The 18,056-nt window shown below is 43.2% G+C and overlaps 1 protein-coding gene across 2 annotated transcripts in view; it reads right to left on the reverse strand.

Moving 5' to 3' along the window:
- Positions 1–18,056, reverse strand: part of si:dkey-205h13.2 (mucin-5AC) — an 80,323-nt gene that overhangs the window by 10,673 nt on the left and 51,594 nt on the right. Inside the window, exons 17-19 of one of the 2 annotated variants that reach the window (XM_067970126.1) lie at positions 17,038–17,135; positions 7,340–7,514; positions 7,135–7,232 (exon numbers count right to left, since the gene is read on the reverse strand). In XM_067970126.1, the coding sequence (XP_067826227.1) occupies positions 7,142–7,232; positions 7,340–7,514; positions 17,038–17,135 (364 nt within the window). In that variant the 3' untranslated portion in view covers positions 7,135–7,141. The remainder of the gene's footprint in view (positions 1–7,134; positions 7,233–7,339; positions 7,515–17,037; positions 17,136–18,056) is intronic. The other variant, XM_067970127.1, reaches the window with a different exon arrangement.

An 18,056-nucleotide genomic window follows, 5' to 3' on the forward strand; every position in this document is an offset into this window, starting at 1 on the left:
CCTATACAAACTGGACGGTTGCACCTTAACAGAGCTGGGACCAATGTCCTCACGGGGAGGTTAACTACTGCTGTGGGGGAGAGTTTAAACTAATTTGGCAAGGGGATGGGCACCAGAATGAAACATTAGAAAAAAGAAACAAGATATGCAGATGACTGGGAGAGACAAATAGCACGAGAATAAAGAATGGTTCAGAAATAGGAGGGGTCAAACAAGGGGCAAATGCGAGGAAATCTAACTTAAGTTTGTAGTGCATGTGCGTAAATACATAGAAACATAGCAAATAGGATTTGGAGTAGGCCATTCAGCCTTTCGAGCCTGCTCCACCATTCAATATGATCATGTCTGATCCTCTATCTTAGTACCATATTTCCGCTCTCTCCCCATACCCCTTGATGCCTTTTGTGTCTAGAAATCTGTCTAGCTCCTTCTTAAATATATTCAGTCACTTGGCCTCCACAGCTTTCTGTGATAGAGAATTCCACAGGTTCACCATCTTCTGAGTGAAGAAATTTCTCCTCATCTCAGTCCTAAATGTCCTACCCCATATCCTGAGACTGTGACCCCTCGTTCTGGACCCCCCAGCCAGGGAAAACATCCTCTCTGCATCCAGTCTGTCTAGCCCTGTCAGAATTTTATATGTTTCAATGAGATCCCCTCTCATTTTTTAAACTCGAGTGAATACAGGCCAAGTCGACCCAATCTCTCCTCATATGACAGTCCTGTCAGCCCAGGAATCAGTCTGGTGAACCTTCGCTGCACTCCCTCTATGGCAAGTATATCTTTTCTTAGGTAAGGAGACCAAAACTGCACGCAATATTCCAGGTGTGGTCTTACCAAGGCCCTGTATAACTGCAGTAAGACATCCTTGCTCCTGTACTCAAATCCTCTTGCAATGAAGGCCCACATACCATTTGCCTTCCTAACTGCTTGCTGCACCTGCATGTTTGCTTTCAGTGACTGGTGTACAAGGACACCCAAGTCCCTTTGTACATCAACATTTCCCAATCTATCACCATTTAAATAATATTCTGCCTTTCTGTTTTTCCTTCCGAAGTGGATAACTTCACATTTATCCACATTATACCGCATCTGCCATGTAGTTGCCCACTCACTCAACTTGTCTAAATCGCCTTGAAGCCTCTTTGCATCCTCCTCACAACTCACGATCCCACCTAGTTTTGTGTTGTCAGCAAACTTGGAAATATTACATTTGGTTCCCTCACCTAAATCATTGATATATATTGTGAATAGCTGGGGCCCAAGCACTGATCCCTGCGGTACCCCACTAGTCACCGTCTGCCACCCCGAAAAAGACCCATCTATCCCTACTCTCTGTTTCCTGTCTGTTAACCAATTTTCAATCCATGCCAGTATATTACCACCAATCCCAAGTGCTTTAATTTTGCACACTAACCTCTTATGTGGGACTTTATCAAAGGCCTTCTGGAAATCCAAATAAACCACATCCACTGGTTCTCCCTTATCTATTCTACCAGTTACATCCTCAAAAAACTCCAGTAGGTTGGTCAAACATGATTTCCCTTTCATAAATCCATGTTGACTTTGTCTAATCCTGTTGATATTTTCTAAGTGTCCTGTTATCACATTCTTTATAATAGTCTCTAGTATTCTAGTATTTTCCCTAGTACTGATGTTCGGCTAACCGGTCTGTAGTTCCCTGTTTTCTCTCTCCCTCCTTTTTTAAATAGTGGGATTACATTTGCCACCCTCCAATCTGCAGGAACTGTTCCATAACCTATAGAATTTTGGAAGATGACAACTAATGCATCCACTATTTCCATGGCAACCTCTTTTAGTACTCTGGGATGCAGATTATCAGGCCCTGGGGATTTATCAGCTTTCAGTCCCATTAATTTCTCCAGCGCTATTTTTTTACTGATACTAATTTCCTTTAATTCCTCCTTCTCACTAGTCCCTTGGTTCCCTAGCATTTCTGGGAAGTTATTTGTGTCCTCTTCCGTGAAGACAGAACTGAAGTATTTGTTTAATTGCTCTGCCATTTCTTTGTTCCCCATTATAAATTCTCCCGTTTCTATCGGTAAAGGACCTACATTTGTCTTCACTAATCTTTTTCTTTTTATATATGTGGAAGCTTTTACAGTCCACTTTTATGTTCCTTGCAAGTTTACTCTCATACTCTATTTTTCCTCTCTTAATCAATCTCTTGGTCCTTTTTTGCTGAATTCTAAACTGCTCCCAATCCTCAGGTTTGCTACTTTTTTCTGGCAACTTTATATGACTCCTCTCTGGATCTAATACTATGTTTAATTTCTTTTGTTAGCCATGGTTGGGCTGCTTTTCCTTCTGTGTTTTTGCACCATAAAGGAATGTATAATTGTTGCAATTCATGCATTCGTTCCTTAAATGTTAGCCATTGCCTATCCACAGTCATGCCTTTTAATGAAGCTTCCCAATCTATCATAGCCAACTCACTCCTCATACCTTCATAGTTTCCTTTGTTTAGATTTAGGTTCCTAGTTTCGGATTGGACTACTTCACTTTCCATCTTAATGAAGAATTCTATCATGTTATGGTCACTCTTCCCTAAAGGACCCCGCACAACAAGATTATCAATTAACCCCTTCTCATTGCACAATACCCAATCTAGGATAGCCTGTTCCAGGGTTGGCTCCTCAATGTACTGGTCTAAAAAACCATCTCGTACACACTCCAGGAATTCATCCTCCACAGTATTATTGCTAATTTGGTTGTGACTTGGTAAATAAGACTGGTGAGCTGCAGGCACAAGATGCCACATGGGACTATGTTATAGTGGCAATACCAGAGACCTGGCTCAAAGAAGGGAGGATTGGGTACTTAATATTCCTGGCTACAAGGTATTCAGGAAAGATAGGGAAGGAAAGAAAGGAAGTTATTATAGCACTGGAAAGGGTTGTTACAGTTGAGGGGTCAAAGACAGAATCTATTTGGTTGGAATTAAGGAACAAAAGAGGAGCTATTACACTGCTGGGTGTATACCATAGGCCACCAAATAGTGGGAAGGAGATAGATGAGCAAATTTGCAGGCAAATTACAGAAAGATGCAGGAACTATAGAGTAGTGATAACAGGGAATTCAATTATCCCAATAAACACTGGGATAGTGACAGTGTAAAGGGCAAAGAGGGGGAGGAATTCCTGAAATGTATATAAGAGAACTTTCTTGATCAGTATGTTTCCAGCCCAACGAGGAAGGAAGCAATGCTGGATCTAGTTCTGGGGGATGAAGTGGGGCAAGTGGAGCTTGTCTCAGTGGGGGGGCATTTGGGGAACAGTGATCATAATATCATTAGGTTTAGAATACTTATGGAAAAGGACAAGGAACAATCAAGTACAAAAATACTAAACTGGAGGAGGGCTAATTTCAGTGAATTAAAAAGGGATCTTGACCTGGTGGATTGGAATCAAAAGTTGGTGGGCAAAACAGTAATTGAACAATGGGAGGTCTTCAAGGAGGAGATCACTTAGGTACTGAGTAGACACATTCCCACGAGGGGGAATGGAAGGACATCTAAAGCCAGAGCTCTCTGGATGACTAAAAATATAGATATTAAAATGAAACAGAAAAAGGATGCTTATGACAAATGTAAGGTTCATAATACAGTAAAGAACCAAGCTAAACACAGAAAGTACAGAGGAGATCTAAAAAAGGGAATAAGGGGGGCAAAGAGAGAGTATGAGAATAGATTAGCGGCTAAAATAAAAGGGAACCCATAAGTCTTTTATAAACATAAATAGTAAAAGAGTAGTCATAGGAAGGGTGGGTTCGAATAGGGACAAAAAGGGAGATCTTCTTGTTGAGGTAGAGGGTAGGGCTGAGGTACTAAATGAATACTTCGCATTGGTCTTCACTAGAGAAGAGGATGCTGCCAATGTAGCAGTAAAGGAGGAGGTAGTAGTGATATTGGATAAGCTAAAAGTACATAAAGAGGAGGTACTTAAAAGGCCGGCAATACTCTACTGAAATATTGTAGAAAGTAGAAAAGTCGCCCGGTCCAGACGGGATGCGTTCTCGGTCACTAAGGTAATTAAAGGTAGAAATTGCGGCTGCTCTGGCCACAACCTTCCAATCCTCCTTAGGTATGGGGGCAGTGCTAGAGTACTGGAGGATTGCAAATTTTACACCGCTGTTCAAAAAAGGGGAGAGGGATAAACCCGGCAATTACAGGCCAGTCAGCCTAACGTTGGTGGTGGGAAACTTTTAGAGACAATAATCCGGGACAAAATTAATTGGCACTTCGAAAAGTATGGGCTAATAAATGAAAGTCAACAAGGATTTGTTAAAGGAAAATCATGTTTGAATAACTTGATTGAGTTATTTGATGAAGTAGAGGACTTGACAGGGTAGATGCTGAGAGGCTGTTTCCACTGGCTGGAGAGTATGGTACTCGGGGATCAGAGACTCAAGATAAGCAGTTGGCAATTTAGAACCGAGATGAGGAAAAATTCCTTCACTCAGAGGGTTGTTAATCTTTGGAATTCTCTACCCCAGAGGGCTATGGATACTCAGTCATTGAGTATATTCAAGACTGAGATCGATGGATTTCTGGACACTAAGGGAATCAAGGGATATGGGGATAGGGCGGGAAAGTGGAGTTTAGGTAGAAGATCAGCCATGAACTTTTGAATGGCGGAGCAGGCTTGAGGGGCCATACGGCCTACTCCTGTTCCAATTTCTTATGCAACGGTGTGGGTTGATGAGGATTATTGCAGTTGATGTTGTGTATATGAACTTCCAAAAGGCATTTGATAAAGTACCACATAATAGACTTGTAAGCAAAATTAAAGCCCAGAGCATTAAAGGGACAGTGGCAGCATGGATACAAAATTGACTAAGGGACAGAAAGCAGAGAGCAGTGGTGAATGGTTGTTTTTCAGACCGGAGGGACGTATATAGTGGTGTTCCCGAAGGGTCAGTATTAGGACCACTGCTTTTTATGATATATGTATTAGTGACCTGGACTTAGGTATAGAGGGTGTAATTTCAAAGTTTGCAGATAACACAAAATTCAGAAATGTAGTAAACAATGTGGAGGATAGTAACAGACTTCAGGAGGGCATAGACAGACTGGTGAAATGGGCAGACACATGGCAGATGAAATTTAATGCAGAGAAGTGTGAAGTGATATATTTTGATAGGAAGAATGAAAAGATGCAACATAAACTAAATGGTATAATTTTAAAGGGGGTGCAGGAACAGAGAGACCCGGGGGTGCACATACACAAATCTTTGAAGGTGGCAGGACAAGTTGAGAAGGCTGGTATAAAAGGATATGGGATCCTGGGCTTTATTAAGATATTATTGAAAGCATAGAGTACAAAAGTAAGGAAGTTATACTGAACTCTTGTGAAACACTGGTTAGGCCTCAGCTGGATTATTGTGTTTAATTCTAGGCACACTTTAGGAAGTATGTCAAGGCCTTAGGATTCAGAAGAGATTTACTAGAATGGTACCAGGGACGAGAGATTGCAGTTATGTGGAGAGAATGGAGAAGCTGGGGTTGTTCTCCTTAGAGCAGAGAAGGTTAAGGAGAGATTTGATAGAGGTTTCAAAATTATAAACGGTTTTTGCAGAAGGGTTGGTAACCAGAGGACATAGAACATAAGAACATAAGAACATAAGAAATTGGAGCAGGAGTAGGCCAATCGGCCCCTCGAGCCTGCTCCGCCATTCAATAAGATCATGGCTGATCTGATCCCAACCACAAATCTAAAGAACACAAGAAGTCAGAGCAGGACCCGGCCACATAGCCCCTGGGCCCTCTCCGCCACCCACAGGGCATTGACCGATCCGAACTCAGCTTCATGTCCAATTTCCTGCCCGCTCCCCATAACCCCTAATTCCCTTTACTTCTAGGAAACTGTCTATTTCTGTTTTAAATTTATCTAATGATGTAGCTTCCACAGCTTCCTGGGGCAGCAAATTCCACAGACCGACCACCCTCTGAGTGAAGAAGTTTCTCCTCATCTCAGTTTTGAAAGAGCAGCCCCTTATTCTAAGATTATGCCCCCTAGTTCTAGTTTCACCCATCTTTGGGAACATCCTTACTGCATCCACCCGATCAAGACCCTTCACAATCTTATATGTTTCAATAAGATCGCCTCTCATTCTTCTGAACTCCAATGAGTAGAGTCCCAATCTACTCAACCTCTCCTCATATGTCCGCCCCCTCATCCCCGGGATTAACCGAGTGAACCTTCTTTGTACTGCCTCGAGAGCAAGTATGTCTTTTCTTAAGTATGGAGACCAAAACTGTATGCAGTATTCCAGGTGCGGTCTCACCAATACCTTATATAACTGCAGCAATACCTCCTTGTTTTTATATTCTATCCCCCTAGCAATAAAAGCCAACATTCCGTTGGCTTTCTTGATCACCTGCTGCACCTGCATACCAACTTTTTGATTTTCTTGCACTAGGACCCCCAGATCCCTTTGTACTGCAGTACTTTCCAGTCTCTCGCCATTAAGAAAATAACTTGCTCTCTGATTTTTCCTGCCAAAGTGCATAACCTCACATTTTCAAATATTATATTGCATCTGCCAAATCTCCGCCCACTCACCCAGCCTGTCTATATCCCCTTGCAGGTTTTTTATGTCCTCCTCACTCTCTACTTTCCCTCCCATCTTTGTATCATCTGCAAATTTTGATATGTTGCACTCGGTCCCCTCCTCCAAATCGTTAATATAGATTGTAAAGAGTTGGGGACCCAGCACCGACCCCTGTGGAACACCACTGGTTACTGGTTGCCAGTCCGAAAATGAACCATTTATCCCAACTCTCTGCTTCCTGTTTGATAACCAATCCTCCACCCAGATTTAAGGTGAAAGCAATAGAACCAGAGGCGACATGAGGAAACATTTTTTTACGCAGAGAATTGATATGATCTGGAATGCACTGCCTGAAAAGGTGGTGGAAGGAGATTCAATAATAACTCTCAAAAGGGAATTGGATAAATACTTGAAGGGAAAAAATTTACAGGGCTATGGGGAAAGAGCAGGGGAATTGGACTAATTGGATGGCTCTTTCAAAGAGCCAGCACAGTCATGATGGGCCGAATGACCTCCTTCTTATGATACTACTATGAACTTTCACAAATGTCCAATACTTACAAAAAGATTAAGGGCAGGTAAACCGTATTTTGTAATCTTCGCAGATCCTAAATTCTTGATCTGCATTCACACAAGCAAATCCCGTCAAAGTGCTGCACCTATTAATGCAAAATGGGAGGGTGTGATAATGTAGTTGGTAAAACAATTCATACTGTTTGAAATGAAGTCACAATATCAAAATACGATGACAGGTATAGTTATTTACTCAGAAATGACGTCATTAGTGCTTGAGGCTGGCTTCCCAGATACCGTCTGTACTTCACAGGCAATCGGATCACTGCAGATCTGACCAGGATATTCTTTCCGAAGATTCACAAGATCTTCATAATCCCCATTCCCTGATGGGTTATCGCGATCAAACCATTGAGTTTTCTTATTGCCTGGTTAATGGAACAAAGAAAAAGTACACTGTAAGCAACACATTAAAAGATGGAATTGAAGGGTCTTTGTTGGGTGCAGAATAGAATCGAAAAAATAATAATAATTGGACTCTTTCTGGTGGTGACCTAATTGAAGAGAAATTACGTAAAGTAATAATAGATTTGAACAGGTAGTTAATTGGTAATGCTGTGTGGGTAATAAGGGACAAAGTTGAATTGTGTGATGGGAGAAGAGACTAATTATAAGAAAAGGGAAGACGTCTGCTTAGATTTTCCAGAATAGGGGTATATCTTTCGGAATGGTAGGACATCTGCCCACCACAAAGATGCAACCCTGATCCCATTGATTTTCTGGCCTCAGAACCATTTACATAACTTTGGTGAGCTCTCCAGCCTTCGCCAGGGCATCCATTCAGGGGGATCTGAAGATTGGTGTCACATTGCCAGGTGGACCCTGTGCAGGTCAAACATCTTACATTAAATGTAACAAATATACAAATACATCACAAGTGTTAATATTTGTCAAGCTCAATAAGCTTGCTACTTCAATGAATAGCAGGCAACCAAAGCCACTCAGCAACATTAGTCACATCAATTGAAGAGCAATAGATTGCACATCATTCTAATGCACAGATTTTAAAGTGCAACTAACCCCCAGCCCCGCCACCATAGCAACAATGGGTGCCATGAACAGATGTCCCTGTTTGTTTTTTTTATATATCTGTAACTCCTTTTTCTCATCATATTAACATGCCTATCTGTCTCTTATTTTTCAGTTTTAAAGAGGGGTATGCACCTAAAACTTAGACTGCCTGTCCTCTCCAAAGGTTCTGGTTGGCCTGCTATGCGTTTCCAGCTTTTTCTGTTTTGACTTACATATCAAAGCCTTCTTAAACTACGCTTCATACACAAACATACAAAATTGATGTGTAGGAAAAGACAAGCTGGTCCGTCAAGCCTGCCCCTTAAACTAATTTTAACCTTATATGTGCTGTGATAATACATGATAGATGAAAATGCATAATTTTTGTCAAAGTTACCATGGTATAGCTTTAGTTAACAGAGTAATTTCTATATAAGGTGAGAAGTGCTCTACAGTCAGTAGATAGGTAGCTCCTTTCAATTCACATAAGTCTGTTCTGGCCTTCTGCCACTGAAGCTCTGGCAGAACAGGAGGAATCATAGATTCAGCTAAGTTTATTCTCTGCTCTGCACATGCTGGATGGTTCTTGATTATTATTTCAGGTTGTTTGCTCAAGCCTGACGACCATATACTCTGTGTAGCTCATTTTCTATATTTTTGGACTGCTTTGTGTCCTGAATATCCAACATCTCAGAGTGCATTGATGCGAGATTCACCAATTGAGTATCTTTTTAAAAAAGGTCCACCTTGAACCATGGGCCTCGATATTAAAGCCCCCCCCCCCTCCCACGACTGGCAGGAGAGGGTCAGGGGAGGGGGTTGAAAACTTAAATATGGGGAATGCATCCCCAGCATGTCGCGTATATGCCCACCGCCCTTTCTATGGCAGTGGATAATGGGGCATCCGAGTGTCCCATCGTGGAGAGGAGGGACAGTGCAATTAGGAGCCCGATTTAAAATTCACTGCTGCAGAGGTCGGGAAACCCTGCAGTGAAAGGGAGAAGGGAGCTAAAGTGTTCCCCGACTGGGAGGGAACCCTCCTGTCTGGCGATTGTTGCGCATTGTCCGTTCATCCGTTGTCGCAGTGTCTGCATGGTCTCACCAATGTACCATGCTCCGGGGCATCCTTTCCTGCAACGTATGAGGTAGACAACGTTGGCCGAGTCACAGGAGTATGAACCATGTACCTGGTGGGTGGTGTCCTCTCGTGTGATGGTGGTATCTGTGTCGATGATCTGGCATGTCTTGCAGAGGTTGCCGTGGCTAACCTGTCTGAACACCAACGACACCTTTGATTGGTGTGATCGTCTCCCAGCCCAATATATGCAATGCGATTTGAGAACCTTTCACTCACTCACCTGACGAAGGAGGTAAGCTCCGAAAGCTTGTGATTTTCAAATAAAACTGTTGGACTATAACCTGGTGTTGTAAGATTCCTTACAAATCATAACAACTCACTGCGTCTTAGGGGATTCTATAATCCAATGCAATCATGACCTAGAGTCCAGGAGGGTGTGTTATCTACCTGGTGCAAGGGTAAAAGACATCTCGGAGCAACTGGAGTGGAACTTGGAAAGGGAGGGGGTGGATCCAGTTGTCATGGTCCATGTCCGCACCAATGACATAAGGAAAAACAAGGAGAAGGTCCTGCTAAGGGAATATCAGAAGCTAGGAACTGAATTAAAAAGCAGGACCTAACAAGTGGTAATCTCAGGCTTACTACCCAAGCCAGGTGCTAATTGGCACAGGGATAGCCAGATTAGAAAGGTGAATGCGTGGCTGAAAGAGTGCTGTGGGAAGGAGGGGTTCCATTTCATGGGACACTGGCACCAGTACTGGGATAGGAAGGAGCTGTACCGCTGGGATGGGCTCCACCTGAACCCGGAATGGGACCAGAGTCCTGGCGAAAAAAATAAATAGGACAGTGCTTGAGGCTTTAAACTAGAAAGATGGGGGGAGGTAACTGGTAGCAATAACAAAAGCCTAAAGATAAAAGAAACAGGAGATGAGAGTAAACATCAGACCAGAGTAAGGAATAAAGATAACATAAACGGTCAAGGAACAAATACAGTTATAAAACAGAAGTATAAAAGAACTCCTAAAAATAAAGAAAAAGAAACAACTATCAAAGATGCATTAAACTGCCTGTCCAGCAATGTACACAGCATCCAAAATAAAACACGGGAACTGGAGGCAATAATCTGTAGTGAGGAACCAGATGTAATAGAAATAACCAAAACATGGCTACATAAAGAACATGACTGGCAACTAAATTTTGCATGATTTAACATAATCAGCAAGGATAGGGGGTAGAGTAGCTGTACTAATTAGAGATAACATAAGAGCAGTAGAAAAAAGGGACATAACTAACAGAAGGATAGAAACAGAATCCATATGGATTGAAATAAAAGATAAGAAGGGATCGATCCCGCTAATGGAACACCTAATAGCGGAAAGGAGGTGGAGGAAGAACTATTTGAGCAAATATGTAAAATGAGAAATGGGCATAGAATAATAATCATGGGAGATTTTAACTATCCCCAAATGAACTGGTAAGAAGAGGTAGGTAAAGGGGTACAGGGAGTGGAGTTTTTACAATGTGTGCAGGATTCCTCTCTTACCCAGTATGTGAAAAGACCAACAAGAGAAGAAGCACTGCTGGATCTAGTAATGGGAAATGAGCCAGAACAGATAAGGGAAGTAAGCATAGGGGAACACGGTGACTAACACGGTGGGCATGACATTAGAAGAAGAGGTCTAAAAAGATATAAAGACATTTAAGATAGAAAGGTGGGAGATAGTTGATAAACTAATCAAACTTAGAGAGGATAAAACCCCTGGTCCGGATGGATTGCATCCGCACATATTAAAAGAAGTTAGGGAAGAGATAGCAGAGGCACTATTATACATACATTAAAATTTATTCGAAAAGGGAATAGTGCCAGAGGACTGGCGGACAGCTAATGTGATTCCCATATTTAAAAAGGGAGATAGAACCAGTCCAGGGAACTATAGACCACTTAGCTTAACGTCAATGGTAGGCAAGATAATGGAATCCTTACTTAAAGACGTAATAGAAAACATATAGAAACCAAAAACATAATAGTCAGCACAGATTTCAAAAGGGAAGGTTATGCTTGACCAACCTTATTGAATTCTTTGAAGAAGTAACAGAAAGAGTAGACAAGGGTAATGCAGTAGATGTAATATATTTGGATTTTCAAAAGGCCTTCGATAAGGTATTGCAAATGGATTCATGACTAAGGTCACAGTATGTGGAGTCAGGGGACAAGTAGCATAATGGATAGCAAGCTGGCTACAAAACAGAAAAGAGAGAGTAGGGGTTAAGGTAGTTACTCAGACTGGCAAAAGGTGGGAAGTGGTGTTCCACAGGGATCAGTGCTGGGACCGCTGTTGTTCACCATTTACATAAACAATTTGGACTCGGGAGTCAGAAGTACAATTTCAAAATTTGCGCACGACAACAAATTGGAGGTATAGTTAATACCGAAGAGGACTGCGACAAAATACAGAAAGACATTAATAAACTTGCAGAATGGGCGTGTATTTGACAAATGAATTTCAATATAGATAAGTGTGAGATGTTACATTATGGTAGGAAGGATAAGGGGGCCACATACTACTTGGATAATCAGAGTCTAAAGGGGGTTCTTTTTAGATGGATAGAATTGAAAAGCAGAGAAGTTATGTTAAGCTTGTATAGAACGTTGATTAGACCACACTTGGAGTACTGTGAACAGTTCTGGTCTCCATATTATAAAAAGGATATAGAGGCACTGGAGAAGGTGCAAAAAAGATTTACTAGGATGATACCAGAACTGAGAGGTTATACCTATCAGGAAAGATTGAACAGGCTGGGAATCTCTTCTCTAGAAAAAAGACTGTGGGGTGATAGAGGTCTTTAAGATTATGAAAGGGTCTGGTAGGGTAGACGTAGAGAAGATGTTTCCACTTGTCGGGGGGGGGGGGGGACCAGAACTAGGGACCATAAATATAAGAAAATCACTAATAAATCCAATAGGGAACTCAGGAGAAACTTCTTTCCCCAGAGAATGGTTAGAAACATAAGAAATAGGCCATACGGCCCCTCGAGCCTACTCTGCCATTCAATCAGATCATGGCTGATCTTCGATCTCAGCTCCACTTTCCTGCCCGATCCCCATATCCCTTGATTCCCCTAGAGTCCAAAAATCTATCTATCTCAGCCTTGAGTATACTCAATGACTCAGCATCCACAGCCCTTTGTGGTATAGAATTCCAAAGATTCATAGTCCTCTGAGTGAAGGAATTCCTCATCATCTCAGTCTTAAATGGCCAACCCCTTATCCTGAGACTATGCCCCCTAGTTCTAGACTTTCTAGCCAGGGGAAACAACCTCTGAGCATCTACCCTGTCAAGCCCCCTCAGAATCTTATTTTTTTCAATGAGATCACCTCTCTTTCTTCTAAACTCCAGAAAGTATAGACCCATTCTACTCAACTTCTCCTCATAGGACAACCCTCTCATCCCAGAAATAAATCTAGCTAACCTTTGTTGCACCGCCTCTGAGGCAAGTATATCCTTCCTTAGATAAGGAAACCAAAACAGTACGCAGTACTACAGATGAGGTCTCACCAAAGCGCTGTACAATTGTAGTAAGAATTCCTTACTCTTGTACTCCAACCCCTTTGCAATAAAGAGGGTGCAAAAGAGATTTACTAGAATGGTACCAGGGATGTGGGACTTCAGTTATGTGGAGGGATTGGAGAAGCTGGGGTTGTTCTCCCAAGAACAGAGAAGGTTAAGAGGACATTTGATAGAAGTGTTCACAATCATGAACGGTTTTGACAGAGTAAATAAGTACAAATTGGTTCCAGTGGCGGAAGGGTCGGTAACCAGAGGACACAGATTTAAGGTGATCAGCAAAAGAGCCAGAGGCGACATGAGGCAACATTTTTTTATGCAGCAAGTTTTAATGATCTGGATTGTACTGCCTGAAAGGGTGGTAGAAGCAGATTCAATAGTAACTTACATAAGAACATAAGAAATAGGAGCAGGAGTAGGCCATACGGCCTCTCGAGCCTGCTCCACCATTCAATAAGATCCTGGCTGATCTTCGACCTCAACTCCACTTTCCTGCCCAATCCCCATATCCCTTGATTCTCCTAAAGTCCAAAAATCTATCTATCTCAGCCTTGAATATACTCAACAACTCAGCATCCACAGCCCTTTGGGGTAGAGAATTCCAAAGATTCACAACCTTCTGAGTGAAGAAATTCCTCCTCATCTCAGTCTTAAATGGCCGACCCCTTATCCTGAGACTATGCCCCCTAGTTCTAGAATCTCCAGCCAGGGGAAACAACCTCTCAGCATCTACCCTGTCAAGCCCCCTCAGAATCAATGTTTCAATGAGATCACCTCTCATTCTTCTAAACTCCAAAGAATATAGGCCCATTTTACTCAATCTCTCATCATAGGACAACCCTCTCAAGCCAGGAATCAATCTAGTTAACCTTCATTGGACCGCCTCGAAGGCAAGTATATCCTTCCTTAGTTAAGGAGACCAAAACTGTACACAGTACTCCAGGTATGGTCTCACCAAAGCCCTGTACAATTGTAGTAAGACTTCCCTACTCTTGTACTCCAACCCCCTTACAATAAAGGCCAACATTCCATTTGGCTTCCAAATTGCTTGCTGTACCTGCATGGTAACTTTCTGTGTTTCTTGTACGAGGACACCCAAGTGTCTCTGAACACCAACATTTAATAGTTTCTCACCATTTAAAAAATATTCTGTTTTTCTATTCTTCCTACCAAAGTGAATAACCTCACATTTCCCCACATTATACTCCATCTGCCACCTTCTTGCCCACACACTTAACCTGTCTATATCCTTTTGCAGACTCTCTGCGTCCTCCTCACAGCTTACTTTCCCACCTAGCTTTGTATCGTCAGCAAACTTGGATACATTGCACTTGGTCCCTTCATCTAAGTCATTAATATAGATTGTAAATAGCTGAGGCCCAAGCACCGATCCTTGCGGCACTCCACTAGTTACAGCCTGCCAACCTGAAAATGACCCGTTTATCCCTACTCTCTGTTTTCTGTCCGTTAACCAATCCTCTATCCATGCTAATATGTTACCCCCAACGATCTTGTGTAACACCCTTTAATGTGGCACAACATCGAATGCCTTTTGGAAATCCAAATATACTACACCCTTTAACTACCCTGCTAGTTACAGCCTCAAAAAACTGTAATAAATTTGTCAAACACGATTTCCTTTTCATAAAACCATGTTGACTCTGCCTAATCATATTATGATGTTCCAACTGCCCTGTTACCACTTCCTTAATAATGGATTCCAACATTTTCCCGACAACTGATGTCAGGCTAACTGGGCTGTAGTTCCCTGTTTTCTCTCTCCCTCCTTTCTTGAATAGCGGGGTTACATTTGTTACTTCCAATCCACTGGGACCGTTCTAGAATCTAGAGAATTTTGAAAGATGGACGATCTCTCCCCACCGCCCCCCCCCCACCTCCAGCCCTGATGGCCTCTCTGTCCCTCCAGCTCTGAAGTCCAATCTCTCCCTCCTACTGCAATGGCCGACCTTCAACTCCCCAATCTTCCAAGGCCAATGTCTTTTTCCCCCACCCCAAGCCGTGACGGTCGACTTTTACCGCCCCCCCCCCCATTTACGATCAACGACCTTCCCCCCTCCCGATTGCCGGGCACTGCCCCCAAGGGTCTCCGGCTGCGGCATCCTGCCATTAGTTTTCCCTCTTGGCCACCGGCCAGGCTGTAAAGTTGGCTGGCGGCCAGGCAGGAAATGGGTCAAAGCAACGATAATGAGTTGCCATTAAGCTCGGCAGGACTTCCGCATCCCTGGCCTCGCCGGGTTCTTCAGCCATTTTTGGCCTATCCCACACCCTCCCCGCCTCCCCATAAATATCAGGGCCATAGGGGGCTAAATTGGGCCGCATAGTGCCCGTTGTGTAGGTGATACGTGGACTCCTAAGCCCTGAACATGGCTTCCAAGAAATGGGGGGACACTTGCAGCGCATCGTGCGCACGTGCACCTAACGAACACCAGCAGCGTGCAAAGTAGGGAGATTATGACATAAATCAATGTGCAACATTGATTTAAAGGGACCACTGCTATATTGGAACTTCACGCTCCAGCCAACACATGGTCTTAACCTCACACAGGTCTTAAATGGCATTGAGGACCCCCACCAGCGCTATTTAAAGGGTTCATGCAGGAGTTATAAGTTAGTTGCTGGATTATTGTTTCTGGATGGTGATGCATTTGTACCTGTTTTTGGAGGTCTCCTATACTTGAATACCAGGACTAGGGGACATAGTGTAAAAATTACAGCCAGGACTTTCAGGAGTGATGTTAGGTAACACTTCTACATGCAAAGGGTGGTAAAAGTTTGGAACTCTCTTCCACAAACGTCAGTTGATTCTAGCTTAATTGGTAATTTTAAGCCTGAGATAGATTTTTGTAAACCAAAGGTATTAAGGGATATGGAACTAAGGGAGTTAGGTCACAGATCAGCCACGATTTCATTGAATAGTGGAACAGGCTCGAGGGGCTAAATGGCCTACTCCTGTTCCTATCTTCCTATGTTCTTATGTTCTGATAATAAAGTTTCAATAGTCTATAGGGACTGGGCTGGCTAACAGGCAACAGCAAGGGCACTGGCGGAGTGGTAGGGGTGGGACAGGAATGCTGTCATCCTGAGAGAGGACAGCAAGTTCATGTTCCATACAGCCAGTGCCACTTGCTGCCTCCTGTTATACACCACCTTCTGCAAGAAAGCGGGACGTGTGTCGGTGAGCGTCCTGCAAGATGTTTGAGTGATGTGGCTGTCATAGTTGAATAGCTGCCAGTGCGTGTGACCTGTGAGTTGTGGGTGTGTGGCTTGCAACAGTAGTAATGTGTGAGGGTGAGAGGAAGCATCTGACTGGAAGAGTTGAGTACTGATTGAAAGAGTTTGTTGGTATGTAATTGATGGGGGGTGTCGTGCATGTAACAGTGGATGTGGCTAATGGTGCAGTTGGTAGGAGATGCCACTTGACAGTTGAACTCACAAATCTTGACCACTCGTGTCAAAACATTGAACTTCTTCCTGCACTGCATCCATGTTCGTGGTGCTATGAACCTGGCATTGGTTCTTGCCCCTCCTTCTGTCCACCTCTTGCACCAAGACCTCTAGCGCATCATCAGAGAACCTTGGTGCACGCACTCTCGCAGGCCTGGTACAAACTCAGATCGGCAGATTAGTGCGGTCTGACGTGTAGATTGGAGGATGTGAGATGTAGTTGTTGGCAATTTTTATTAAATGTTTTAGAATAAATCAACTGTTTTAAAACATAAGGATGGGACCCGCATCTGTGTTTTATGTGTGTGATTTCTGATCTCCATTCAGACTCTTAAGTTATATTTTCAAAATATAACAGTCCCGCAAACTTTGAGCAGCCAAGTTGTTGCCCATTAAAAATTCCATCATCACCATGCTTCACTATATTGCAGCACAAATTCATTTCACAATTGACTTCTACCACTTCCTGCAGCCTTTAAGAGGTGCAGGCTGCATTTAAGTGGTGCTAGCCCCTCCTGATATCTGGGCCCCCTACTGGTGCATGCAGCCATTCAACGAGTAGGTAACACTGGCTGCACGCAGCAATCACTGAAATCACCAGGCAGCACAAATATTACATGCTCCAATCTGCATCTCAACGGCCGGGCGTGGGTTAATCACGTACCGCAATCCTAGCGCCTGTTTTTGGGGGTTAACAAATTTAACCCCCATTGTTTCCAAAGTGGAAGGTAACACTCAGTAAATCAAATTGTATAAATGTCCAATACTTACAAAACGATTCAGGGCAGGTAAATCGTATTCTGTAATCTTCACAGCTCCCATCTTTTTGTTCTTTGTTCACACAAGTAAATCCAGAAGAAATGCTGCATCTATTTAATACAAAATGGGAGGGTGTAATAATGTAGTTGCTGAAACAATTTATATTCTTTGAAATAAAGGCACAATACAACAACAACTTTCATTAATATCGCGCCTTTAACATAGTAAAACTTCCCAAGGCGCCTCATAGAAACGATTATCAAACATAATTTGACACTGAGCCTGATTAGGAGATATTAGGAAGAGTTAGCTTTTAAGGAGCGTCTTCAACGAAGAGAGAGAGGCGGAGAGGTTTAGGGAGGGAATTCCGGAGCTCAGGGCCTAGACAGCTGAAGGCACGGCCATCTTTGGTGGAGCGAAGAAAATAGGGCATGTGCTGGAGGCAAGAATTGGAGGAGTGCAGAGATTTCAGAGGGTTGTAGGGCTGGCGAAGGTTACAGAGATAGGGAGAGGCGAGGCCATGGAGGGATTTGAAAACAAGGATGAGAATTTTTAAATCGAGGCATTGCTGGACTGGGGAGCATTGTAGGTCAGCGAGCACAAGGGTGATGGGTGAGCGGGACCTGGTGCGAGTTAGGATACGGGCAGCAGAGTTTTGGATGAGCTCAAGTTGACGGATGATGCAAGGTGGGAGGCTGGCCAGGAGAGCATTGGAATTGTCAAGTCTAGAGGTAACAAAGGCATGGATGAGGGTTTCAGCAGCAGATGAGCTGAGGCAGGGGCAGAGAGGGGTTATGTTATGGAGGTGGAAGTAGGTGGTCTTGGTGATGGAGCGGATATGGTGTCAGAAGCTCAGTTCAGGGTTAAATAGGACGTCAAGGTTGCGAATGGTCTCATTCAGCCTCAGACAGTGGCCAGTAAGGGATGGAATCGGTTGCAAGGGAATGGAGACAATGTCGTTGGTCTTCCCGATATTTAATTGGAGGAAATTACTGTTCATCCAATACTGGATGTCGGACAAGCAGTGTGAG

The sequence above is a fragment of the Heptranchias perlo genome, chromosome 32 (genome assembly GCF_035084215.1).
Source record: "Heptranchias perlo isolate sHepPer1 chromosome 32, sHepPer1.hap1, whole genome shotgun sequence".
In the NCBI taxonomy this organism is placed as follows: Eukaryota; Metazoa; Chordata; class Chondrichthyes; order Hexanchiformes; family Hexanchidae; genus Heptranchias; species Heptranchias perlo.